Genomic DNA, 27,053 nt, shown 5'->3' with positions numbered 1-27,053 from the left:
TTAATGTACAGAAAGTATCATCTCCTATTTTAAATAAGTGAATAAAATACTCTTCTCATCTCTTGTCTTGGGCTCTGCAGTCCATGAGTAACGCTGCATTTCCTAGTCTAGTCTCCAAGAGTTTTCAGAGTGAGAGTACATTTATCTGACGCCAAGGGAGCAGCATCATCTTTCTGCCGTGTTCTGATTTCTTCCCTGGACTCAAACAGCAAACCCGCTGTTGAGATTATCAACGTTATTTTTTAATCTCCTGGTGTACTGAATGAGAAAGTCCTTGGTTTCTGTCCTTTTAGTTGCTATGCAACTATCTGTTGCATACTCTCTGTTCAGTTTTTTTGATGCCATCTTTAAGTTATCTTTAACTGGGGCCATAGGTCAGAGGGGAATAGGTAGGGAAAAAGGAAGGAAAAGCACATCTTGCATCATTAAGTTCAGTTCGTTGCTGTATCAGTATCAATGATAACTATATCACCTCCTTCTCATATTTTCTTCTTTCAACTCTCAGCCCCCAAACCCAGAGATATATTGTCCTTGTAGATGGAAATGAATCACCTTCCTCCCCTGCACAGGATCTGTATACGTTCCCATTTTAAAAAGTGCCATAAGGGTTCCATAGAAGCTTCCGTGTGTTTCACCACACTGCCTGACTTTGATTCAGATTAGACAATGATATTAGTTATGATTAGTGGGTGGTCGGAAATCACTGCAGTTTTGGCCCCCCAAATTACTCTCCTCCCTTTCTGATTTTTTTGTTAATATATTTCTCGTGTTAAATGTTCTCGCAGAGAGAATTGTATAGCGGCAAGGAGTGATTTTTATGTTTGTTTTCCTTTGTATTTTACTGTTAGGGCTTAACCTCCTATACCCTGATTCTGAATACAGCAGTTGTTTTCAGCCTTCTGGAAGAACTTGAAGTTTATAGTTAGCTGGAAATAGAAATCTTTAAAAATGAATCTAGAGTTCAGAACTTGTATCAGTTCTGTATAAAAATACCAGCACTTAGGTACACTGCTACAGTTTCACTCTTTAAGCAAGGACTACCTAACTAATATAGCCTTAAATGAGAGAAATACCCTTCTGTAATTCTATAAATAATAATTTAAAAATCCATAAAAAATGAATAGTTTTAGCAGCCTGAAAGTTAGATTGCAAAAATGAATACTGAGTTTCATTATGAAAGTCTTTGCCTAATCACAGAGGCCTCTGAACTCAATCTGCAACAGCATTTTAACCGTAAAGTCCTCTAGAAGCTTAAAAATTCTGCTTTTGGGCTTGTGCATTTCTCATGTTTGACCAGGAGCTCTAAGCTGGCTAGACAGACACCTGCAGGTACTCTCTACTCACTGCATTACACTTCTGGGACCAGATTCTACAGTCTTTAGTAGTGGCCATTTCTTTCTTTTAAAACAGGTTCAGAGGAAAATGCATCTTTGCCATTTAATATTCTAAGCTACTGATTTGAACTTTTGCCCAGGATATGAGATTCCTAATTTCAGTTCCTTTCTTTACCTGAAACTATTAGACATTTTGTATTTAGGTTCATGTTTTCACATATTGCCAGTGTAAGCTTTGATACGTCAGAGGCTTGCCCTGTACTTTCAGGGCAGTACGGAAGTCTGTGAAACAGTAGACTGATTCTTTAACGGTGTCCTCTAATACATACTGGCCATCATCTTTGCTTATCTATCAATGCCAGGGCCTTCCTTTAGTATCTGAGGCTTCCAAACCTAAAACTATTGTCTAGTCCATGAATCTTTAATGTTAATAATAAATGTTATATATCCTTCATTTCAAGTACATAGTCCTTTTAAGGAGTAGCCATTCTAGAATGTGAGGGCAACCCACCCCAAGGCCACAAGATGAAATGGGTGAAAGGTGGAAATTACACGTGTCAGGATGTTCCTCAGCGAATAGGCTTTCATTCACATCTCTTTTCTCACCATTTTACCCTAAAACACCTCATTTTTCTAGAAAAGTGAAGCTGTTAATAAAGAGGACATCAGCACAACTAATAAAGTATTGGCTGCAGTGAAGTCAGTGAAAAATGTTTAGCTGTTTTAACTACCAATGGGAATGAACTGTTTTCTTTGGTAAAAACCTCAGTCCTATTTTATAAAGCAGTTAATATTTGTAAGGTTTTTTTTTTTTTTGAAGTTACTACTGTTATTAATCAGTTATTTCTTCACTAATTAAATGATTTAATTCTCAGAGAAAGGTAAAGAAAAAGGTAACATTCACTGCTGAGTGAGTTTTCTAAATACATTTCCCCTGTAAGGTTGTTGAGTGAAAAACCTTTGTTTAACATTTGCCAGGAGACTCAAGCCCTTTCGTTAAGGGCTGATAAATGCCTATGATTTTACTTTATTTTCACTGTTGTTTCAAAGATAATTTGTCCCAGACTGAATTGGAGATTTTAAGGGAGGTTAGAGGATAGCAGAGAGGCAATTACTCCTATGCAACAAGTAATAACCACTCTCTTGCCATTCCAAGTAGCCAAAATAATAATAAGGAGCAAAACACCCTTGAGAATCTCTCCTCAGTTATATTCTTTTAGTAAAGGATTAAAAATAAAATACTTTCCCTTAGCAAAACAAAAGCAAATAGGTTACACCGATACACATTTCTAGACTGTCCATTACTTCGCAGGCTTTGCTTTGGAAATATCTGTAAACATGTGCTTGAATTCATCAGCTGGGTGCTTCATGATGGTTACTCAACTCTCTATTGACATACAGAATTATTTTATACTGAAGAGCTGTCTCAGTAGAGGTTTAGTGCTTGATAATAAAATACTTGACAAATGCAGTAAATTAAACTTCAGATCGTATTTATCAAAGGACTTGTAGATCATAAGTCTCTTGAGTATCGACCTAGTTCAAGAAAAAGAGTAGAGTTTTTTGCTGAAGTCATGAAGATATCACTAGTTACTACATAATAGTGAGAATCTGACTGGGAGGTGGAGTCTTTTGCTTTGAGATTATTGGTCAAACTCCAACAGAACCAGAAGTAGGAGCTTTGCAAGTATCCGTCACTGTATGCGCTCAGATGATTATGCCTTTTCTACTAAAATGCTGTATTTTTTCATGAACCACTTAGAGTGAAAGCTTAGCAAAAGCATTTTTAATATGCTGATGGCCCCTAGCACTATCAGAGTCACAGACTGCAGAATCACTTGCAATATTAGATATCAAAAGCAATATTGGAAAGATTTCAGTTGTGCTCTTCCAAGAAGATGCAGCTCACATACTTCATAAACATGTCTATAGGTAATAAAATTATTTTATAGTCTGAGGTCCATTATGATCTGAGCAAGAAGGAATCTGATTTCTGTTTAAGTCAGTGGCAGTTGCATATGTTTGTACCAGATTACTGGAAGAGGTTTTGAAATCTCAAGACCAGATCCTCACCTGATAAAATAAATTGAATCTCCACTGGTATAGAGCCTTAGCAGTTTGTGTCTTGTAGGATTTGACCCACTGACTTTCCTTTCAGCCTTGGCTGGATGAAAAAGTACTAGTACTGCAAGTGAACAGATGATCTGCCAACCTTTGTGATTAGTGAGGAAAAGGAACATCTAATAGTGGTTGTGATGAGGTGGTTCCCATATGAGTATTTCTGTAATTTCAGCCAGTTAACAGGTTAATTTAAACAGACTCAACTTTTGGACGTTACACACAATTTTTCTTCTCATCTAAATGTAAAAGGAGACAAAGCAGACCTGATTGCAAAACACTTACCAGCACCTGCAGGTGCTTTGTCATATTCAATGGATTGTAAGTACTTTAGACTAATAATACTGAGTATCAGTTTTGTCCTCTCATTTACACAGAGTGAGAGACAAGCAGATATGATTGAGCCAGCTGCATTTTGCTATTCGGCTTCATCAGTGCCAAGAATCCCTGGACTATCTTCCTCCTCTTTCTGGAAAATATTGCAGTCCTTGACTTCATCAGCCTCACTGCCCTGTGGTGCCGGTGCTGAGCGGTAGGAGCCTTTGGCATTCTAAAGCTTAGTAACCTAATGCTGCTGTTGACCGAATTCCCTGGCACTATAGGCGTGTATAAGTGACTCTGGAGAAAAGCAGACTTTAAAAACTATTTTACGTAGATGTCAGATGCTGTGAGTGGATAGATACTGGGGAAGATTTTTGTACTGATGTTTACAGTGCCTCAGTTTGCTGCTGTTTGTGGAGTTCAATGTTACTTCCTTGCAAGAAGGACAGAAAAAACCTCCAGAAAATCAAAGCTTTTTTCTTTTCTGATGCAGACAGTCCTTGCATGCTGGAGATGGTTTGCGTGTTGTGGCTGTCATCAGTCACTCCTAGACCTGGAAAAGTACCAGTTTCAGGCCATTTAAGATGTTGCTTTTATCTGGCTCTTTGTGTGTGGGGCCTCACAGGACTGTTGCAAAAAACCCCACCCTTGACTAACTAGGCCATCCTGTTTAAAAAAAAAAAAAAGGGGAAAAAAGAATGAAGCGGAGAAAAAAGTTCTGCAAGTGTTTATCTGGTTGTGAGTGCACGTTCCAGAGTATGGGACTTCCCTGAAATCAGTCAGAAGGGCCATGAGATGGCTGCTTTCCTCTTTCTAGCTCGGGAAGAGTGCCCGGGATAAGATTGCTTCTCTCACGGAGACTGTGATAAGAGGCACCAGAACCTATCCCTTTATTTTAAATACCAAGTAGGTCTACTTTTTCGCTTGCTAATTCGGTCCAAGGATTTCTGCTTCCACACTGTTTGTGTTTGGCAGGTAGGATCTAAATACTATCCTGTGGTTGTAAAAGGAAACTATATGTTTTGACTAGTTCAGCTTCAACGTTTTTGTCTGCATTGCTCTTTGGAAATAATTTTTAGGATGGCATGAGGCAATCTTTTTCACTTCTTATGATTTAACCATAACTGGGAATATCAAAGGCCTGTATCCTTCTATTAAACCAATTGTGCATGCACAATCATACTGTTTTCTTTGGAGATGATGCCATTTAATGTTAAAATAGAACTTAGTCACTCTTCGCGGTTAGAGTGGTTCCTTTTTCTGGATTCTGAAAAGCCAGAAAATTGCGATCTAAGCCAGTTCTTGCTACTAATGTTAAATTATAGTATGCAAATAGGGAATATTTTCTGCCGGAAACAACGGACAAAAATCTTGATTTGGAAAGCAAAAGACATTTGGAAAGCAAATTTGGTTCATGAACTCCTACATCCTTTTATTATTGAAAATAGAAGTGACAACTGTTGAAATTCATACCTTTTCTTGCTAAGTTATTTCCTTCAGTTCAAGTGCACAAGGTTATTTACACATCCTTCTTTGTCCATGATAATAATGTATGGTTAGGTATTTCTGAATAGCACATTTTCATACTTAATAGAAAAAGCAAGCTGACATTTAAGTTTTTGTTTGTACTGAATGTTGTTCTGACAACAAAAAGCATCGTCATGGGAAGGTTGCATCCTTCAATCATCTTATGTAACATCTGATGTTAGAAATAATTAGATTTCAACTGAATTCACCAAGGTCACTTTTGTTGACTGCTTACAATTTCCAAACATATTCTACAACCTCGCTCTTCTGGGCCATATTTTCAGAGGATGCAGATGACTTAACCCTAAACTGATGAAGCTTGATTTCAGGAAGTCCCTCATTTATAGTTATCTGAAGGATATACTATATACATGCATACTATATATGCCTACCTATGACTAGTGGGTTATTGTTCCTTCACTGGCTAACCACATGTCAGAGCAGAAAGGGGAATAAAATACCGCTTTTACTGCTATCTCCATTTTACAATGGAGACGTGATGAGATCATGTGAGTGAGACTCAAACCCAGGGTGCCTCATTCCTGTATCTTAAACACAGGATCCAGAACGCTGCAGTTCTTCTTTCCCTCTCACCGAAGTGTCAGTTCATGAAAAGCAGAGAAGCCCACACATTCAGGCTGAGAGTCTGAGCTTCACATTTTCTCCTCCATAGTACAATGATCCTGTGAAGCTGGGCAGGTATTTTTCTTGAGAACTGTTCCTTCATTTTCCATATTAAGTGAGAAACAGTGACTGAATATGACCAAATTCTGCAAATTTCCCCTTGCCCTGTCCATTTCCCAGCAAATAGCCTGATGATGAATAACTCAGTGACACTGAGGCTGGGATTTCAAAAAGCTCTTTTGTGATAGCCTGCCACTGGCAAACATCGGTGGCTAAGGTTTCTAAATAACAACAATGGCTAAAAATACAGAAGAGAGTGCAGCTGAGTGCTCCCTACGTTGTAAAATAGGGGATAATGATGAACATTTCCTGGAGGGAAAATTGACAGGGCAGGATCTAGATTTAGCTCATTTCAGTTGCTGCTGCTACCCAGCTCTGATCTGTAGGTCTGTTCTCCTGGGGACACTGTTTCAGAGAAAGTGCCAAAAAGAAGCTGCCAAAGGCAAGTTTTATTTAGATGAAATTCCTCATTCAAACATGAATTTTGTTGATCGTGTTTAGAAGCCAGGATCTAGGGATATGACTTGTATTTACTGAGTTTAATGACATGTGCAATGGTCCACTCTTTAGAAAAGGTGGGTTTACAGCTGTGCTTACCAAAGTTTTCGTGATTACCTGCCTTGCTTGAGCTTAAAATTACACTTCTGTATGTATAAAGAAAGGTAAGCATTTCACTGAAAGCTTGGTTATTGCATCCCTGCTGTCTAAATACTGCAACAGAGGTAACGGTGTGTATAGCACAGATGGACAAACGCATGCATAGCTTCAGCCAAGCTATCACATAAACAAGGCATAGTAATTGTGCTTGGAAGCCTGTAGTTTTACTCTTATTCTGTTACTTGTTGACTAAGACTTTAAACAGGGTAGATGATTATCCTAGAGCTATCCAAGTAGATGGATACTTGGTGCAGCGGCAAGAAAGAAATGGTGGGAAAGTAAGGAGGTGGGTGCAACCTCGTGTGTTCTTTTTTGAATGTTTGCTTTTGTTAAAAGCAAAGTACCCTTTTTGATTGGTCAAAGGACTAAGGTCCCTAAAGCAGGTACCCTCTCTGCACTTAATTAACCGAAGTGGGTGTTTCACCAGTGTTTCATAGCTTTCAGAAGAGTGATCTGGCTTTTGGCCTCCGAAGTTTCTAAGAGCGTGCGTCTGGGATTGTCCTAGCTGTCTCTTAGATTCCACAATTAAATTTTTGCTGTTTCAAACTCTTCAACGTTTACCACTCGCCCCTGCTGTGCCCCAGTCATTCCCATGAGCCAGTGGATATCCCGGAGGCAACCTCCGGAGAGCCGAACGCTTCGTAACTCACATAGTTTAAACCCACAGATACGTGGTTCTTGGGTTTTAAACTGCTTTGCTGGCCCACTTTTTTGATAGCCTGAAATTAAGGTAGTGTCTGGTGCCATCTTGTGTCACAGATATCTAAGTATATAGGGCTGTCGCTATTTTATTTTTTAGCTTGTTATGAAGTGTGTTTTTAATGCTCCTCTTCTGCAGTAACTCAGCGTTAGGCATCTGGCTCTGTCACGGGACGCAGTGTCAGTATTAACAAGGCCAGATGACTAGTCACACTCCAAGGTCTGGCAGTTTACATGAAATGTGGTGTCGGCCGTTGAAAAATGAGTTAAAATGAGTTAAAATGTGAATCGTTGTAGCGTCTTCACAAAGCTCTCGTGGTTACAACAGTGCGGGCTGTGAGGCAAGCGGGTATGAGTGGTGCTGGCAGGAGGGTGTCACGCTTCAGGTAAGCTCGAGAGAGGAACTTTTCAAGGCAAGCGCTGCTTGTTTTTATGTAAAGTTGATGAAGTTTTACAAAGGCATCCTTGTCCACTTGCCCAGGATGTGAGATCTCCATACGCGGGCTACATCCCTGGTAGGGTTAGAGCACCCGTTTCGGGCAAGTGACTGTCCATCACCTCCCTTTCCCTGTCGTGGCCCTGGCTGAGGGAAGGAGAGAGGAAGAGGAGGATGTTGCTGGGATAGGGGCAGCTCTCACTCTGTCCTCTCCTGAGGCGTCGGGTTTGGGGACTGTGCCCCGCTCACACCCCAGAGCTGAACCACCAGTCATGCGGCGGCAGGTCCCCTCCTCACTGCCCCGCAAGGGCTGGGGGTGGTGCACCAAGAGAGCACGGCTCTGACGCCGCCGTGGCTCAGGTTTGTTGCACGCGGTGGGGAGCTCCGTGGAAATTCCTTGAGTACATGCAGGACTACTATCTTTAGAAACATGTGGGTTGTTTCCTTTCTTTTCTTGACAGTGACAAGGAGCCACCATCAAAGGCAGAAGACTGAGAAACATTTTGTTGTTCAAGACTTCAGCGCTGAGTAGTCTGTGCGTTACCAGTTCAAAGAGGGATAGCCAATAGCTCCATCACTAATCTCTGATTTGCTTTACTTACGTATCAAACTGCCACTATTCTCTGCACAATGCGGGCATATACAAAAAACAGTGTCGAGTAAGAAAAGAATATTTGCTTTCACAAAAGAAGCCAAAAAAGAACCCCCTGTCCATTAGGCACCGTATACTTATTTCTTTGTTCTAATGAATAGATATGATCCCCATCTTCTAGTCGCTAGCCTTTTTTTGCTTTTTTTTCCTCCGTGCCAGGATGACTACAAGATTTTCTCACTGTTCATACGTCAATGCATACAAATGCATTCATTGCAAAGTTACCTCAAATTACCAGGAAAAAGTTAAAATATAAGAAAACAATGTTTCATGGGAATGTATTTCTTTTACAGTATTTCTGGTGAAATATATGGCAACTGTTTAAATTTGCTACCGTGCCAGTCAGCGTGACTGGCAGATTACTGTGGAGCCTGGGTATCTGCCATGGGCAGCTCCAGCAGCTGCTTGCCGGGCTGGCAGCAGGCAGGTGTCCGGGTTTCTCGCTCGGGTTCAGACACGCTGCCGCACTGAGAGGCTCACCCTAGCTCCCCCTTTGCCCCCAGCGCAGCAGAGGATGCTCCCACCCCAGCCCTCTGCCCCAGTCAGCGTTGCCCAAGCGCGGGCACGTTTCAGATCTGGGATTTTCTGTGGGTAGGTTTCAAAGTCGGAGCAAGACTCATGTCTTAGCTCAAATGAACTCTGCAATGAAAAAACCCACAGACAGAGAGATTTCAGAGCTTTTCATGTAAATTCAGCTGATTTTTCCCCTTACAACAGTTTCAAGTAGTCTCTTTCTTGGGCTTTATTGTAAAATTGCAGCTATGAAATAAATGATAACAATAAAATGAAATTGATGTAGTCTGGCTTTCACAGATCTAAAGTCTTTTCTGTCTTGACCCTGAAAGGTTGGTAACATTGATACTCCTCAGAACTGGATTTTCGATGTCACCTAGTCTAGTTGCAACTAGGAATAGTTGAACATAAACTATTTTTTTTCATATTTAAGTGTATTGTTTCTACTCACAGTTTAAGAAATTAACACAGGCATAGACGTAACGAAGCAGTATACCTTGGGGTGGAATTCTGCAAATCCTGGCAGAGTTTGTGGGGGGATTGTGTACTGAGCATCTGTGTCACTAGATGTCACTCTTGACCTGGATTTAATTTCATGGACTCAATCACTCAGCCAGAAGTTTACATTTTAAATTATTAATCTCCCATTCGCCTCCAACCCTCCCCCCACTTTTCTTTTTTGCATTTAATGCACAGGGGATCCTTAAGTTCAGTGTAGCATAACCTGTTGTGCATAAATATTTTTCTTGCTTAAAACCAGGATCAAAATCAGGTCAAATAAAAATATCTGAAACTTGCAATACCATCAATTTCTGTGCTAGATTTTCACTAGGGAAAAATGTAAAGGCCAAAAAAAGAATGCAGCAGGGTTTCCTTCTAGCATGTCTGGTTGGTTTTCCAGTTTCTTTCAGAACTTTTTGGCAAAGATAGTGGATCCATCATGTGAAATGAAGGAGAGAATATCAATTTCAATGCAAAATATCATCTACTTGGCTTCAAAATACTGGATTTCTTTGCTTCTTTTAAAAAGTAGAGTAAATAATTTAATAATTTAATTTAATAATTTTGAATTGTAAAGGGTGTGTTTCTGCATAGTTCTTGACTTCTTCATTGGGCCAGATTTCTTCAAGGAATTCAAAGAACATTTCAAGGAATTCAAAGACCATTGAGGTAAACGCAGATTTCAGCTTACTTTTGTTCATCATCTGTGTCTATGGAGGCAGAAGATTTAAAAAAAAAAATTTCCCCTTGCCCTTCCTTCGGTTCTTGCAAGTCCTTGTTTAGCTCTTGGATCCGGTCCAGAGTGACGCCATGTGACTCCCCACCCTCGCTGTTTATGCTGCTGCCATGCCCCTGAGCTGCGCTGCAAACGTGCAGCCCGGCCCTGGCGTGCCAGGTTCTGCACAGCCCTGGCCCAAAGCTCGCAGCGCAAGCAGGAGCCCCGGCCAGACAGATCAATCCAGTGTTTTTTTAGCATTTTTTTTTACTCAGAGCTGAGGGATCCTTAAGGAAATGAGCAAGCGGTTTCCTTTGCATTATCCCCTTCCCGTCGCTGATTCCCAGCTCGGTGAATTGGCATCACGGACTTCAGCAGCATCTGCAGCATCTGACCAAGGGTGCCTCCAGCTGCAGGCTGAGGCACGCTGTCAGCGCAGTGTCTCTGGGAAACTCTCATAGGACATAGACAGTATCAGTCTCCCCAAGCTGCTAGCTTTGAAATAGCAACTACAATAAAATAGTTAAACCCCTGAAGCTATGAAATGTCCATAGCTGAAGGGGTGAGTGGGAGGAAGGACATCAGTGTTCAGCCAGCAAGCAATTGAGGTAAAACATAGGCCCAGCATCCTGCAGGTTGTTTATTTTTCTGCTGGCCTCCTTTGTACCTATGAGTGTTTCTCGCCCTGCCATCTCTTCTCACTGTGGAGATCCATAGCTGTGCTGAATGTCTCGTTTTTCTCTTTCATGTGTTGCAGTTCAAGGCAAAATCTCTTCTTTGGTTGCTGAGCAGTACCTCCAAGCACTTTGTTGTGACACTCTTCCTGCTTACCCTTAATGTCAGATGTTTCTTATCCAGTGTCTCAGTTAGTTCCTTGATGTACCCATTAACCTAGTCTAAGAAATGACATTTATAATTGCAGTGTACTTCCTTTGGTGTAGCTACTCTACCCACTTACGGTCCTTTCAGCTTTTTCTCTCTTTCTTCCCCTTTCCGTTAGAAAAGTGAGCTGTACTTACTTCAGTTACTCCTCCTTCCCCACTACCTCTGCCCCCCAATTATTTTTTCTTGATGTACCATCAGCATGTCTCCCCACATCACCTTCTGCTGATTAATACCCTTGGTATACACTCTGTTGTACTAGGTCAAAACCCCCCGTTGCACAGTGGAGTCATCAGGAGTTCTGACTTCCTCACTTTTTCAACATTACTCTTCTACAGAGAAAGGAAAGAGCCCATTTATAAAATCGGTTTAGCCAGTAATTTTGATGTGAAACAATTTCCAGTGAAAGACTTTATTTCCCAACTCTAAAATATTTTGCAAGAGCATTCCAGCCTGGCTGAAATGTTCATGCTTGAGAGGCAAAAATATTTCTATGAAGTTAATGCATTCAAAAAAAAAAAAAAGTTGTATTTCAATACGTTGAGACGAAACTCTGATTTTTCAGCCTTAAATGACTTAGTTCAAGATATCCCTTTCTTAGATTCAATTTTTTAAGGAAACTTCTTTAATCAGACAAAGAACGAACACCAAGCCTTTTTTGACTTTTGCCTATTAAAGAAATGCTTCAGATTGATATAAATGCACAGAATTTTTTTTGAACTTTCATAAAACCACAAAATAATATGTTCACACAGTGTTATTCACAATATGCTGTTGGAAAACTGGTGGGGATTTCACATTTTAAAAAGCAGGAAGGAAAATATCTGAATATCTGGAATGTTAAGTCATGCCTAGCACTGCAGGGCCTCTAGGTGAAAATATGAAGTGAGGTAATGCAAACCAGGAAGCTGAGGGGTAGGTCACACAGCTTGTGGTTGAACGTGGAAACTAAAGAAGTTTGGAAAAAGCTATATTGAAGCTTTCTTTGTAAATCTGAGTAATCTCAATTGTCTTTTTAGGTTTAAAAGCTCAAAAGCATTTTTCCATGTAAAGGAAAACCCTATTTGGCCACAAACACAAAGTTTTACTACCAAGGAAGAAGGAGAAGGGACTACAAAGTCATCTTTGACACCTGCTTTTTTCCCTCTGCGCTATGATAACTGGATCACTGGCATTTATGAATGTGAAACACTTTTTCCCATGTGCTTCTGTTTTGCCTCTATAGTAAGGCAATCGTTCTTTATTTTCATCTGTAAAAGAAGCTAGCTGTTACATTGTTAGTATTTATTTACAGGAACGGTACTCCTTGAGTAAGGTACTTCCCCAAGACAATCTTGGTGTGTAAGAGCTCGCAGCCTAAGCACAAGCAGAAGCTAGGGGAAAATGAATACCAGTATGCTCTTTATACATCAGTCGGCTTAGTTCAGTGTGGGCAGAACATCAGCAGTGTGTTTTAACTGATATTTCAATGGGGACAAGAGTGGTTAAGCTTAGGGTTAAAGCACAGTTCTTTATAGCAACCCAACAAATTATGCTTAAACAGAGAGGATGGAAGGGGTACCGAATGGACTCTTCCTCCAAAGAGGGGTCATCATGACATCTAGGAGGAAGCCAGGTCTCACTAAGATGAATTTTGAGTGCAGAAATGGGAGGGCTACGGTACCTAGCTTTTGTGTTAAACTCTCTGAAATTGTCAGAGATGTTTATGTCTCTCTGAAGGAAAATATACATTCCCGATACAACTCATTTACCTTGTGTGCCAGTCACACAACACTTAAAAAGTGGTCTTGCTCTTCCATCTTAGGTCAAAACCCTTTTCTACATTGTTTCCTCTTCACTGGAGAGTAGTTTATTTAAGTATAGAATTTTCCCATGTGTTTTCTGCAACACATGATCCTGGCATATGTTTGCATTGATTAACTTAGAGAAAAAAAAAAGAAAATTACACCAGAGCCTTTATTAAAGGAGAGTGTAATTAATGACTTCAGATTAATTGAAAATGTTTGCTCTGAAAGTAGCAATTGAGCTCTGTTCTGATTAACTGTTTTCTCACATACTTTGCAACCTTGCAAAAAGCGCTATTCTGCAGACAGCAGAGGGGAAAAAAAGCTAATATCCCTGCAAAACCTTTATAAAAGAAACCTGTCATTTTTCCATTCTAAAAAATTGTGCAGTGCTATAATTGCGTTATAGGAAAAGGTCCATAGGATTCTTTCACTTAAAAAGAAAAATATATTTCCACAAGGGCTGAGGACTATAAAGGGGAATAGGTCAGTACTGGGAACTTACTCTTCGATGAATTAGTTTCTGTTTGTTTTTTTTCTTTTTAATGAAATATGTACCTAAATGACTTAAGATAGCTTTAGAGAAACATATGTTCCATGATTTCCAGTTTAGTAAACAACTTCTATCCTATCACCCTGGACATAGAGTATTCAGACTCAAAAGTATTTATAAAAAACCCCCACTATTTTGCTAAATATTTCTTCAGAAGGTCTTGACTTAATCATATCCTGCTATGTTACTGGCCACTGTTAAGCTAACAAGTTTTCAGAGAAGGTACCTATTTTTTAATCAATTCAAATGATTAAAAATTGTTCATATTAATATATATTGACCTTCCTTTTCATTTGTATTACCCTGAGAAATCCTGAGAGTACTAGTTTCTAATCCCTTTCCTCCTACACATTTCCTATGTATCAGTTATGGTCTTTCTGGGTACCTCTACTGTGTATAACGAAAGCAAGCCTAAAGGATCTTGATCATAAAGCTGGCGATCCTCTATCCTGCACGGCGATCAGGCTGGTCTTTGGCACAAGTTTCAGGCCTGTGGAGGAACGCCTGCCAACAAGGTGAATGGGTGGCCAGGTCTCTGTCATAATGCTCTCTAGAGCTTGTCTCTGGCTGCCAGCCCTAATTCAGGCTGCCTGCACCTTCTTCTTACTCTTGCAGTGCAGCCTTCTGGCTGGGTTCTGGCAGATAAATCAGTCTAGATCTTTCCCTAAGAGTCCACAGCAAAGTCACCTGAAAGAGTGGGTGAGATTTATACACCTCCGGGCATAGGAACATGCGGCTGGGCCGTGCTGCTGGCCTTGCTCCTACAGTGGTCAATTTGCACCTTTTCCGAACCCAACTTTTCAAGTTCCTCTCACTGTGTTTGTAAAATGGCATGTTATTGTAGTGGAAAAGCTGAACTGAGACCCGTCATTAAAACAAAATATTTCAATTCCTGACATACTTAACGACCTTTAATTTTCCTCTATGTTGCTATTTGGAGCAGAGTGAATTTCAAAATATGAAGAACCCACCTTCCAGCCATGTCTATTCAATCCATTTCATCTCTGAATTGATTTCTGTATGTTTTTGCGCCACGAGTCACAATACACAGATGGGGAAACCGAGGTATGTTTTTCCCATAGCTGCCAAATAATTGCCAGAACTGGGGTTGGATTTTGGGAAAGCCTTACTGTTAGTTCCCTCTTCTTATCTCCAGACTCTCTTTTCCAATATAGATAGCAAAGGCAGAGTTTAAAATGCTGTTGATCTATACAGAAATCTCCTATGACGTTAATGTGCGCATTCATTTGTGCCTTGATCTAATGTGCACATACTCACACTGGAATGTGAAAGCATATAAGATTGCTGCTGCGCATAGAAATATTGCTGTGAAAATTGAGCATTGTATTTACAGTTCCTCAGGGAAACTTTGTTACATTTAGTATATTTTGGTAACTAAGACGTTGGGTGTTCAGATAGAACCAATGTGTATTAATACATCATAATTTTAGCGTTTATGACTCACTGATTTCAGGAAGTAACTAAAACATAAATATTAGTTCAAGAAAAGCAAACAAGGAACTTATTTTTTTGTCTTTTCACAGAGCTGCCATAAGGAAGCAAAGCATCATTATTGTTTCTTTCGGTTCTCAGTATAAAAGGAAGTAACACTTGATAAAAGCCATTGGCTGTAAGATTTCATGAGAGAGAGAAGGAGAGAGAGATAAAGAGAACACTGCTGTGGAAAAGCAGGTGTGATTCATGAATAAACTATAGTTTGTAACCCTATGGGATACTGATGAAACAAGCAGAATTTTCACAGACATGGATAATACAAGGACACAAGACACTTTTTCACAGGTAAAGGCAGAAACTGTTATAGCTCATGTGAAACTGCTATTTGTTGTACATAGCCGAAGAGATGGCATATCAGAAACTGAAAATGGCTTTGTGTTTTATTGGCAGGAAATTTGCAGTAGATTGTTTAACGTAATTGATTACTATGTGATATGAACTCAGACTGGTTTATATATATTATATGAGAAAATGTTTGCAGAAGGTGGTTATGAAACAACATTCTTCTGAGCTGTGCTTTATTCTTAAGAAAGTTGAAATGTGCAAGGTTTTCCTGATATGAAGAAAGGGAGAAAGAGAGAAAATCAATCTTTCTATTGCCATAAGTGAGAGGATGTATTAATCCTATGCATCATCTGCACTAAAAATTTTATAAGGTAATTGGAGGGAAAAAAGTATTTTATATTATACGCAAATACAATCTTTTGATAATCATACTCAAATTTGATGTGACTGATATGCCTGAATTGAATATGCATCAGTTTATAGCACTACTGAATTTGTCTGGGAGGGTCTGCCAAATATATATTATTTTAGCGTTCTGCTTGTTTCAATACTCGCATATTTGGAAGTCTACTGAGCTGGGGAATTAAGCGATAGAAAATTCCCTTCTAGCTAGAAACACTGATAGCATATATTGGCAGAGATTTTAGGATATACAGCTTGGTATAAAGAGCAATTGGAAGAGACAATGGGTGTGTTAAGGGTAGAGTGGTGGGGCATGATGAAGTAGTCTAAATTAGTCCAGGCCAGATACTGAATGTGGGCTTGGCTAGCAAGTATTATGCACACTGAGCAGAACTTGAGAGCTGGGGAGAATCAAGTGCTGTTTAGATGATCTCACTTTCTCACTGAGAGGTATGAGGTGCTCATTGAAAAGGTTTACTAGACAAGGCTCTAGACAAACCCAGAGCCATCGCATAAGCCAGCATGAAACCTCTTTATTGCTCTGGTTCATGGGAAGATGGGAACAGGACGACATTGTGCCTTTGGTTACCTCCATACAGCATCAATGTTCATGACCTTCAACGGTTTTGCTGAGGACAGTGTAACAGGTCACGCAAAGATGAGTCATTTAGCTTGACAGATATTAATTGCTTAACATAAAGTAATAACCCTTGTCGTCTAGTTAAATTGCAGGTCACAACCAGCACTATGCCGCATAGCAACATGCTGAGGTGCTGGGATACATTCAGAAAATGTTTGATGATGGTAGTACTGAAAATTCACAAATCAAATCTGGAAGATTTTTCTCCTTTCTTTGCTGTCTACAGTTTATGTCTTTATTTATTAGCATTGACTCACAGGCTGGCGTTCCATCTTATGAATCATTGCTCTCATTTCATATATCATGTACTACTGGGGATGTCCAGGACAACACACATGTGGAAATAACCAAATATTTGCTACCAGAAAGGATTTACATGAATGAAAATCAGAAAGCATGAAACAGTAACCAGATGGCACTACTTTTTTGCCTTCTTTCCCTTCTCAATGCCTGCAGTAAAGCATATGCACAAAGCTCAAGTTGTACATTCAGCAAAATATTTGCAAAACTAAAACAAACCTGAGAAAAATGTATGTTTGAAACTGCTTGTGAACCTCTTTTAAAATTTGACCGTATGTCCTCCAGAGGTTTTTCTTCCAAGTCTTCTGAGAGCTGATAAGATCATGGTGTAAACTGGAATGGTTGTCAGACCCTTCTTTTCCGCCCTGCTTTACTTTAATCAACCACTTTCAAGTACTTTATCCCCATGGCTTTCCCGTACATTTTTTGTTAGACTTTTAGTTAATGGCCACCTCTCCTAGGTGATTGATTTTTTCTGGTCTTTTCCAAGAAGATTTCCACTGTATATTTATCAAGGGATCAATTCCATTTAAATAAGGCCAAATGAATCTATATCTTCTGGTATGTACATTCATGAACATGTACCCAGCCTCAGGGTAGTAATTTAAGAGATATGCTATTGTCATTACAACACAAATCAGAAATCTGATGTTCTCCTGATCTGTGGAGACTCCTAATGACTTGAATATACATATCAGGTGGTGAATCCACCACAGATGGGGATTCAGAACAATCCACTCCTTACAGTTAACCTCAAACGTTAACCATAGCATAGGGCTTGAGAGAGAGTTCAGCTTCCTTGCTCCTGCTGGTGATTTAAACCTTACTGTTTGTAGGTTCTGCAGAACTGCTGGATGAAACCTGCTGTGTAAGTACATATTACTTTGAGTCTGCATCTGTATTCAAAGTCATTTAATCACTTTTAGGCACACTAACACATAAATATGGAAATAGTCTGTGTGAGACCTTTCTTCAACTCTTTTAAAAACACCCTAAAACTTGGGAACGTGTGTTTCTTGTATAAGGCAATATCAAAAGACCTAGAGAGACTGCAATGAATTTTTATATATTTGCTACTCAGTGGGAAGTAGCCCATCAAACAAAGAACAGAAGAAATGCTGTAGGACAGGGATGAAGTACAGTCTGAAGTAGTCTTCCTCATCATCCACGCAATGGTAACTGCTGAAATTCCTCAGTAAAATTTCCTGCCACTGAGCCATTTAGAACTTTATCTGGCTTATTTCATTCTCAATATTGTACAAGCTCTTGAAACTGGGAACATAATTAATATTGTCAAGCATCTTTTGGACAGGAAATTATATCCTGCATTTAAGAAAGGACTTAAAGACACAGCATAAATAGATGTCCAGCTAACTGACCCTGAGGAAATCGACCTTATTTGAAAAATGTAATCTACTTCTGTAGGAAAGCATTAAGAAAATAGCGGATACATATATATATGAACAAGGATTATATTCTCCTAAATTTGTCAAAGTATAGGAAGAGGATAGCAAGGAGGAATAACCCCTTTTTAACTAAATATTTTGTTAGGATGATTCATTAACAAACCAGGATCCTGAGGGGAGGAAAAAAAGATTCAAACATTCTTTTCAGTCGTCCTTCTTTTAAATACCCTTCACACGTGGGTAAAATGACAGAAGATCCTGAAAAATATCATTCTGACTGGAATTTCAAATGTCTTTCTGGTCTCTGCTTTGTCAATACACAGGCAGGATCTGGGGTCAAATTGACCGTAGTCTGCATCTTTGCACAGCAGTTTTAACGAGAATTCCCTAAAGCCCAAGCTATAAACTGATCCCCAAATTTGTCAGCAGCTCACTGGGCTTTTTTGTTAGCTTTCAGGTCTTACCGTGATTAGACCATAAAGAGCAGTTTGTTCATCAATTTTTTCTACTAATTAATGTAAAATTCAGAGACAGCCAGGAATACTGACTTCAACATGCATGAAATCGGTGTTGCACCATATTGCACTTCATGCTCATCACTTAGCGGGTGTTAACCAGTATGACCTATATAATGCCTGATGAATCGAGCCTTGATCAGCTTTTAAGAATTTTAGCAGCCCAATTCTTGCATGATATGCATCTTTCCTTTACAAGGCATTATGTTGCAAGATGAGATTGTAAGCCTGTGAATAGAAATATGCATGCTTTTCTCTAAAATAATTAGATATCACTATTTAATAGTCTGATAATCATTGTTTCATCACAGAACTAATTGGACTTTGATGTTAATAAGCAAATATGGTAATCCTTAATAATTCTTATCACTGTGGGTTATTTTAATTGCTATAACTAAAGGCACAGAACATTATTATTTTAGTAGCAAACTGAGATTTTTCTATGCCAACTACCTTCGCTATTCTATTACAGTCCATTGAGTAGTATAACATTGAAGCTTTACCTGCATACGCCAAGAAAATAAGCCACGAATCAGGTTCTGTTTTGAAATCAGAAAGTATTGCTCAATAAATTCTGGGCATATACTTCATGTTTGTGTGGTGGCAGGACATTGAAATCAATGAGAGTCTGCGTCTAGTATAAAACTGTTACTGAGTGCTTTTGATAGCCTTCCTGTAGTAGCTACTTCAAAGGCAATATGCGTCTACTTAGTTAATTCAAATTGCACCCATTTAATTCATTCTAACTGATAAAAATATTCAGCAAGATGTAAAACTCTCTTATTATGTAAAACTGTTACTTTTTTCAAAGGAAAGATCCACTTTATTTATATTTATTAATGTAGTTTGTGTCTGTGGACATCAACATTTTGACGGAAAACAAACTGACAGTGGAAAATGATGTATAAGTGATTGAATAATGGTTTAAGTATGAAGCTAAAAATAAAAGCTGAGTAAACCTGTACTTCTGTGCTAAACGTGCTGGCCATTCATCATGCAAACTGTTGTTAGAACAAGCTGGGAACTAGTTCACACTGGGAACTCCTGCATTTTTAGCAAGATGTCTGCTTCCAGCCTTTGTAATACCAATTGTAACGTGAAGCTTTCCAAAAATGCTTTCTCAGCCCATTCACAGTAGCAGTCTGATCAAGTGTACTTTTAGCATGAAATAACTGGTGCAATTAGCTTCTTAACCATTGCAGTCTGCAGGAGAAACTGAACAGTTTCACTGCTCATTGCATGGTGTCTCTCTCTCTCTGCACATATATACACATGCAGAAATGTCCTAGTGTGTCTGACAGTATCCAGACCAGCATCAAGTATAAAACTGTCTCTTTGTACCCCAGGATTTCCCCTGGGAAACATACACCTCAGCTTTAGTTATCAGTACTAAGTAAACTGCTGGAAGACTGGCACCTAAAGGGTATGAAACGGAAATCAAACTCACTGCTAATGTGGCAGTCATATTTGAGCTCTATCAGTATTGCATAATGTGCTCCGCTTTTTTCTTCCTCTTCTTTTTTTCACGCTTCTTGAGATGAGAGGACTGTTAAAGGAGCTGCTTAAATCACACTGGGCAAAGCACCGAAGTCTTGGCTGTGCATAGCTGAGGGCATCCCCTTTCCTGCCTCAGGTTGCCCTGGCCGTTTGTAAAAGCATGCCTGAAACAGGATCTAGGCCGCGTGAGTTAGAATTTGGAAAACCTCGTTTTATTTCTTACGAGCTGAAGCTTGCTGAAAAAGGTTTCTTTAGAGGTCTTGCTCTTTGGTACTTCATCACAACAGTAACGCTGAGGCTGCGTAATGCCCAGCCAAGCACTGTCATTTCTGATAAAGTAGCATATGCTCTCTTGAAAGGATGGGTTTTCAGGGAACATCTCTCTCTGCCTTGAAAGTAAACTCTCATCATAGGCAGCATGAAGTTTTTTAAAAATCTCATTTGAAATCTGTGAAATCTCTGACCACCGTTTTCCCTGAAAGTAATGCTTGAAAAAAGCAATGAAACCATCTGTTCCTTGCATTCGGGCTTGGACTTAATTAATACGTAAAACAAACGTGCAAAAAATGTGAGTCAAACAAGTATGAGATTAGGCATGACACAAACCTGGTAAGGGATCTATCGAAACACCATGCAAGACTTTTGCATCCCTCAGTGTCCATAAGGCTTTTTGTTTAATTCTTCTTAAAAGATCATCAGTGATGGGATATAATCTTCCTTAGACGGCTCTTTCCTTATTGTTATCCTTGCTCTTTCTCCAGTCATCTAAGCTGAATCGCTTTTGCTGTAATTTAAATTCTATTTCTTCTTACCCTGTCACACAGTGAACAACCTGCTCCTTTCATATTCTACAGCAGCTGTTTATGTGTTTGAACACTGTGACTCCCTCCAATCTTCTCTTCTCTAGGCTGTGAAATCCCAGTCCTTTCACCCTTTCCCTGTAAGCCTTGTTTTTCGTTTCTCTGACTATTCTCATTGCCCTGATCTTGACTTCCTCCAACATGTCCGTATCTTTTCTGGAGACGTGGCAAACTTCACACAATAGTCCACCAGAAGCCTTTAGCGATGCTGAATACTGGAAAGATCACTTTGTGCGTTGCAGGCTATGCTGCTGTTTATAACCTGCCCCGGGATGCTTGCCTTTTGTTGCAACAGCATGACGTTGTTAACTTACATTTGTTTGTAAGCTTCTGTAACTTGTAGCTCTTTTTCTAAAGGGTATCTGTTCCTCAGCCAGTCTTTGTGCAGCTGGTAATTCCTGCCAACGTGTAGACTTTTTCACTTGTTGAATTGCATACTATTGTTCTCTAATTTGTCAAGTTTGTTTTGAATTTCTATCCCCTTTTGCTTGCAGTTCTTTCCACTTTCATGTCAAATTCTGCGAATTTAATAATCAAAACCTCTAGTCTATCACTCGGGTCGTTAATGAAAACATTGAGTAGTGCAAGACCAAGTCAGTTGCCTGTGCAACACTGCTCAATATATCCTTTGATTTTTGACAGTGAAACTCGGGTAATTACTTTCTGAGTATAGCTTTCTACCAGGTTCCAAATCTGTCAGTACAGCAGGATCCTGCTGAGAGCGTGCAGGTCTGTTAAGTGGTGATCCAGGGAAACACCAAAGTAATTGCTTCATATTAGACCAGTGATTCGTCAGTTTTTCAGAGAGAACTTTGTGAAATATGTCGGTATTGAGATTCCTCAATATAGAGAAATGTTCAAAAATGGAACTAGGTAGATTTATACCAATAAAAATAATAAATTATAACATAGCTTTGGGCTTCTCCAGCTCCTATTGAAAGTCACAGTTTCCAGGGTTTTCGAGGAAATCAAGCTATTGTTTGATGAATATCTTCTTCTTTGAATAAATCTTGACAGGTATTATTCAGCCAGATATATAGATCTGAACAAATAATGCAAAACATTATTACAGATGGATAATTTATTTGATGAATAGCAGCACTGTTTGACAAATAATATTAGTCTATCTTTATGACTGGCTACAAAAGATGGTTTTGTCACATAAAAATATCACATCAGTCATCTGTATTAATATTTCATGTAAATTACAAGTGAATGCTTTTCAGATACCCCAGGTCCTAGAAGAGAACCACTCCTCTGCAAGGGGGAGTACTCAGTACGCTTTGGGCCAGGATTGGGGCTGGCATAAGTGAGTACAATAGAAGATAAAAGTTGATAACACTAGACTGGAACTTTTATAGCAATGCAAATTGTGTCCATTTTCTTTGAAGTAACTAAAATGGCATCTTCAACATACAGACAGAATATAATTCAAGGCAAATGTTCATAATAAACTGAGCCAGTGCCTTTGATTAAAAATAATTTTTTTTGGAAACAATTTGAAACAAAGAAGTTGCTACCTGAAATTTCATCACAAGCCAATCACTGCGTTGCATCCTGGCACTTATTTTTAAGTTTCTCCATTGTACTTGCTTTGCAGAAAGCGTTGTGTACTGCACTGAGTCAAGACAAAATACCCAGAGGGCTTTACCTCAGAGTCCCTTTATCCTGCTTTGCCAGATACAAAACAAAATCTTCTATTATTAAGAGCCATTTAAAAAAAAAAACTGGATTGTAAAATGAATGAAAATATGACCCTTTGCTGGATATAAAATTCAGGCATATATGTTAAAATAGCATATTTATGTCATGCGGCAACACTCGCATTCAGTCTGATCCCTGGCCCCTTTGCCTTTTGGAGCATTGATCCTATTCAGTGCTAAAAAGAAGATGCTTCTTTACAGTGCAAAGGATGAGGAACAAGTTGTCTCGGTCCAGCCTTCCCTCTGGGTCCCACAGCAGCCAGAAGCTGCTTGTTTTATCTCTTAATCCCTGGGGCAAGCAGAAGAGAACGTTTAGCTCTGCTAAGGCTTAACAAAGACAAGGGTGGGGAACGCTTAGCAATGAATGGCTGCACTAGCTTAGAATAAAAATTTCACCTCATTTGCACAGGGAGCAGGATTTCTGCATGACTTGGCTTTGTTGTCGCAGGAAATGATCAAGCTCAGTGCATGTTAGATACGATCTTCACCTAAGTAAACCTGAAAAAATGTCTCATGAATTGTGCCAGTATTAGTAATAATTGAGATCACATGTATAAGCTGACTGACAGCCAGATTTCTTGCTCGACATCTCCAGGGGTGCATGTGCACACATTCCAGGAGTCTTTTTATTTTAGATTGCTGTCATATTATTGTGATTCAGGTAGGATGGTCCACAGAATAAGAATAAGCTGAGCAAAAGCTAATGCAAGTAGTTCAAGTTCCTCTATAGGTAAAGAAAGGAAAGAGAGTTCAGGTGATTAGACAGGTCTCACAGGTGCTGAAATGCCACTTAGAGGTGCCTAGGTACCTCCACTGACTACTCAGGACCTGCCTTGGGAACAGCGTGGTGGGGAGGAGGATCGGAACCAGCGTGTTTTACAGGACCAGTGTTAGAACGAACGGATAAAGAGAGGCGATAGCCTGTTTTCCCTGAACTGTTTCCCTTGGTTCTGCACACCTTCTGCCACCTTGTTCAGTCAATTTTAAATGGCTCAGATAAAGTGGCTTTAACCCCTTTTGCTCAGCTGGTGCTCAGGAAGCCTGAAAAGAGTCATTAGGGTCATATTTACCCCAGCGTGGAGGCTACACGCAAAACCTTCCAGACCTCTCAGGGCCCCTCGTGAGCGTGGGCTGGGTACCGCGAGCATCCTGCGAGGGCTCGTGTCGAGTACGCCACGGCAGCGATCCAAGAACGAGCCGCAGAGCTCATACCTCTCCATTAAACGCATTTTATAACAAGTCCAGGCCAGAACTAGAAACACCTCACCCTGTAGGATAAGGGACATAAGGAGATTTCCTGGAGCCCTGCACTTTTCCTCCAATTGTGAGGATTAGTTTTTTTTTCAAATGAGATATACATCTATATGGAGTTTTGGGTGGGTGATGAAATGTTAATCTGTACTAAACAAACTTCTTTAATCTAGCAGATAAGGAAATATATTATTAATGGAAACTCATGTATTTCCCTAATGTGCGCTTTTTAAGAGAAAACATTTAGTTTTTTCTTTTTTAACAGTTTTGTTATTCAACCTTGTATAAAAATGTTCTGTGGTTGCACCAGTCACATTCTATTAGACAATATAACACAATCTGACTTAGTGGCATTTCAGTGGATAATTTGACAAAAATCATTTCTCTTAAAGAAAAAATGCAGCCAAAACAAACACAAAAATGAGCATTACAAAAATTGTGATGTGCTGGGAGAAAAGCCCCACAGATACAAAGCCATAAAGGTCAGGATCTGCTACTCAAGTCTTGTTTGCAAGTAAAAATACCATGTTAACGCATGACTGTCAAAAACCTAAGTGAGCCAGACAGACTTCTGACAAATAATTCTGACATATCTCATAAGCTGAAAAGTGCCTTTTTTTTGCCTCTCTCATCTTTTGAAACGTTTCCGTCCTGCTTACAGATGTGCAGAGAGAAAGAGAGTTAGCAGAGGCATCAGAACAACAGGGTGTTGTTAAAAATAACCTGTACCCAGCACTATCTTTTGTGTGCTCTCTGGGGAATGCATTAACTGTCAGCAGTCTAACTTACTAACTAACCGTCCTGAATTTGCAATATATAAAATGATTTGCTTCGCTTTTGCAAACATTTGTTTTGATACATTATTAAGAAAATTAGAAGATGTTCCCTGTTGTTCTCAAGTCTTAGGCAGAGCTCCATCCTAGTGTAAAGGAGACTTTGGTGAAAATAAGGAAAAGAATAAAGAAATGAATTCTTTGCAGAGCCAAAAATCCATTCATTTCTGCATATTTCATATAAAAAGAAAAAAAAAGATTGAAAAGGCTGAAAATTTTCAACAATGCAAAAGAGAAATCTGTTTTTGTCACAGGTGAATTATAAGAAAACGTCTTGGTTTTGTTAGATGTATTGTGGCAAGGTTCCTTGGTCCAGGATAGACTATTTGGTCAGAAACGCAGACCTTAACATACCCAGCGCTTCAGGCGCTGCAGAGCATGGAGTCTGCCTGCACGAGAACAGGGGTGGTAACCTGAGTCACCTATATCCTAGAAAAAAGTTCAAAATTTCTTATTTTGCAAATTATAACTCTTGGTTTTTTGGCCACTCTTAGGAAACAACCCTTCAAATTTGCACAATATGTTGTCATGTCAAACAATGCAGTCAGATTCAAATGAAAATTAAACAAATACATTAAATTACTTGTGCACTAAAGCAAAGGAGATAAATCCTTCTCTTGTTTACACGAATTGGACCGTGCGGTTGACGTGAGGCTATGATGCTGTCTTTATGTTATCGCTGTCATCCTCGTGCAAAATCTTTGAACCTTTTACCACGAAAAAGGGTCTAACAATTGTGAAAATGCTAACAAACTTCCCATCAGGAAATGCTGTCTTGTATAAATAGGATCTTGCACTTTAAAGCTGGCAAAGTTTAGCCTTAAGGAAACTATATTTTTCAATTCAAATGTATCCGTATTCTTGTTTGCTTATACAGGGACTGTTCAGTGGGGAATTATCTTGTTAAAAGCTAATCGTATACAGTGTGTGTGTGGTGTAAATATATGGCCATTTAAAATTCAAAAACAGAGTGTGGAGGTCATTGTACAAACCTTATGTGCCTCCGCAAGTATGAATGAATTACCCAACCGCTTTTATTCTTTCCTCGGTGCTCACATTACTATTTGCAGCTGGGAGCTATGCCGTAAGTTACCTTTATATTAGCACGGAAAATTCCAAGGCTTTGAAAACAAAATATTTCTTCTTCTTTTACTCCTGGTTTTATTTGTAGGCTGTAAAAAAATACAGTGTGTCTGTCGATCAGAAGCTGATTCATATGCCAGAAACTTAGTAAGCTTAAGTGTATTTAATGTAGTGTGACTCTCAATAAAAGGTAACCTGTGGATGTAGCAGCCTCTGACCGCTGTCGTCCGAGAGGTTATTTGTATGTTGCCCGTCAGACTTGTGCCAGGCGGCTCTGCTGCTCGGATGGGCGGAGAGGTCCCTCTTGCTGGGGTTTGTTCTGCCGCAAGGCTGCATTGCTGAAGGTTTTTAGCGGCGGCGTTGCTATGTCTGCAGAGAGCTGTAGGCGTAGGTAAAGCAAACGGCTGCTTAGGGCAGGAAGCTGCTGAGGGTGGCAAAGCAGCTGCAGCCCCGCCGCCGGCCGGCTGCGCCCTGGGGGAGGACTGGAAAGCCAGCCTTGCGGCTGCCGCGGAGGGTGACGGTCGCCCGTCTTGGGCAGCACAATTGGCAGCTCTGGGTAGACCCTGTCTCTGCTCACCCTCCTTCCTGGGCGGCAGCCAGACGGCACACCTAGCTCTCTAGGGTCTTTCCTCTAGCCCGTCCCCTTCTTCTTCCTACGACAGGAACCCAGTCTAGGTCTTAGTGCCTCATCCTGGGGGTAGCCAAATTCAGATTTGCTTGCAATGCTGAGATGCGCTGAGCTGGCTCTCTCTGAATGTACCAGTCTCCCCAGGCAGCTCCGCTGGTAGGGTTGCAGGGGGAGGAGCGGGGATGCCCCTTCCCAGTCTGCCTTTGGCTGCAAACTGTCGCCATCGCAAGGAAACTCTCATTCCCTCTCCCCTGGGTAACTCTCGTGGGGAGGGATATTCACCTAGGAGATGCCCAGATGGAAGAGTTTTAAAAGGATGATTTAAAAGAAATTACAGCGTGGTAACTAATCTCCTGGTGGTGAAGTCGATCTCCAGGGCAGTAGGAGACATGGCAGTGGCCAAACAGAGGAATATTCTAGCTAAGCTACTGGATAAAGGAACTGCAAGTGTCTGGGCTCGACCTGAGGATACCTACTGGAATTAGCAACAGAGGCAAAAATTTAGGCACCTGGGGAGCGTGTAACTTCCTGTTGTCTGGGACGCTCCTGGCACAAGTCCTGTGCTGTGCTGGTAACATGTACATGTTCCTTCTAAATGTTCAGTTCTGAATACTGTTCAGGAATGGATATCACACTAGGGAACCGTCTGGTCTGTCTAAAACGGTAATTGCTTATTCCTTCTACAAAGTCTGTGAAAAAGCTTTACCAACCATGTAAGGCACTGTACTTGTAGGCATCTGGTTATTCCGCTTTCCTTTT

General features: G+C 40.0%; 1 protein-coding gene across 5 annotated transcripts in view; it reads left to right on the top strand.

Annotated features, from left to right (window-relative positions):
• LOC104150028 (uncharacterized) overlaps positions 1 to 27,053 on the top strand; it is an 88,333-nt gene that overhangs the window by 26,488 nt on the left and 34,792 nt on the right. For 2 of the 5 annotated variants that reach the window (XM_068912453.1, XM_068912449.1), the window contains 2 exons: positions 14,320 to 14,441; positions 14,921 to 15,176. In XM_068912453.1, coding sequence (XP_068768554.1) covers positions 15,141 to 15,176 — 36 coding nt within the window. In that variant the 5' untranslated portion in view covers positions 14,320 to 14,441; positions 14,921 to 15,140. Of the gene's footprint in view, positions 1 to 14,319; positions 14,442 to 14,920; positions 15,177 to 17,354; positions 17,387 to 27,053 lie in introns of those variants that run through there. The other 3 variants (XM_068912450.1, XM_068912451.1, XM_068912454.1) reach the window with 3 other exon arrangements.

This window comes from Struthio camelus, chromosome 18 (assembly GCF_040807025.1).
Source record: "Struthio camelus isolate bStrCam1 chromosome 18, bStrCam1.hap1, whole genome shotgun sequence".
Classification (NCBI taxonomy): domain Eukaryota; kingdom Metazoa; phylum Chordata; class Aves; order Struthioniformes; family Struthionidae; genus Struthio; species Struthio camelus.
The sequence above is the reverse complement of the archived record's forward strand: the minus strand, read 5'-3'. Positions and strand labels throughout refer to the sequence as shown.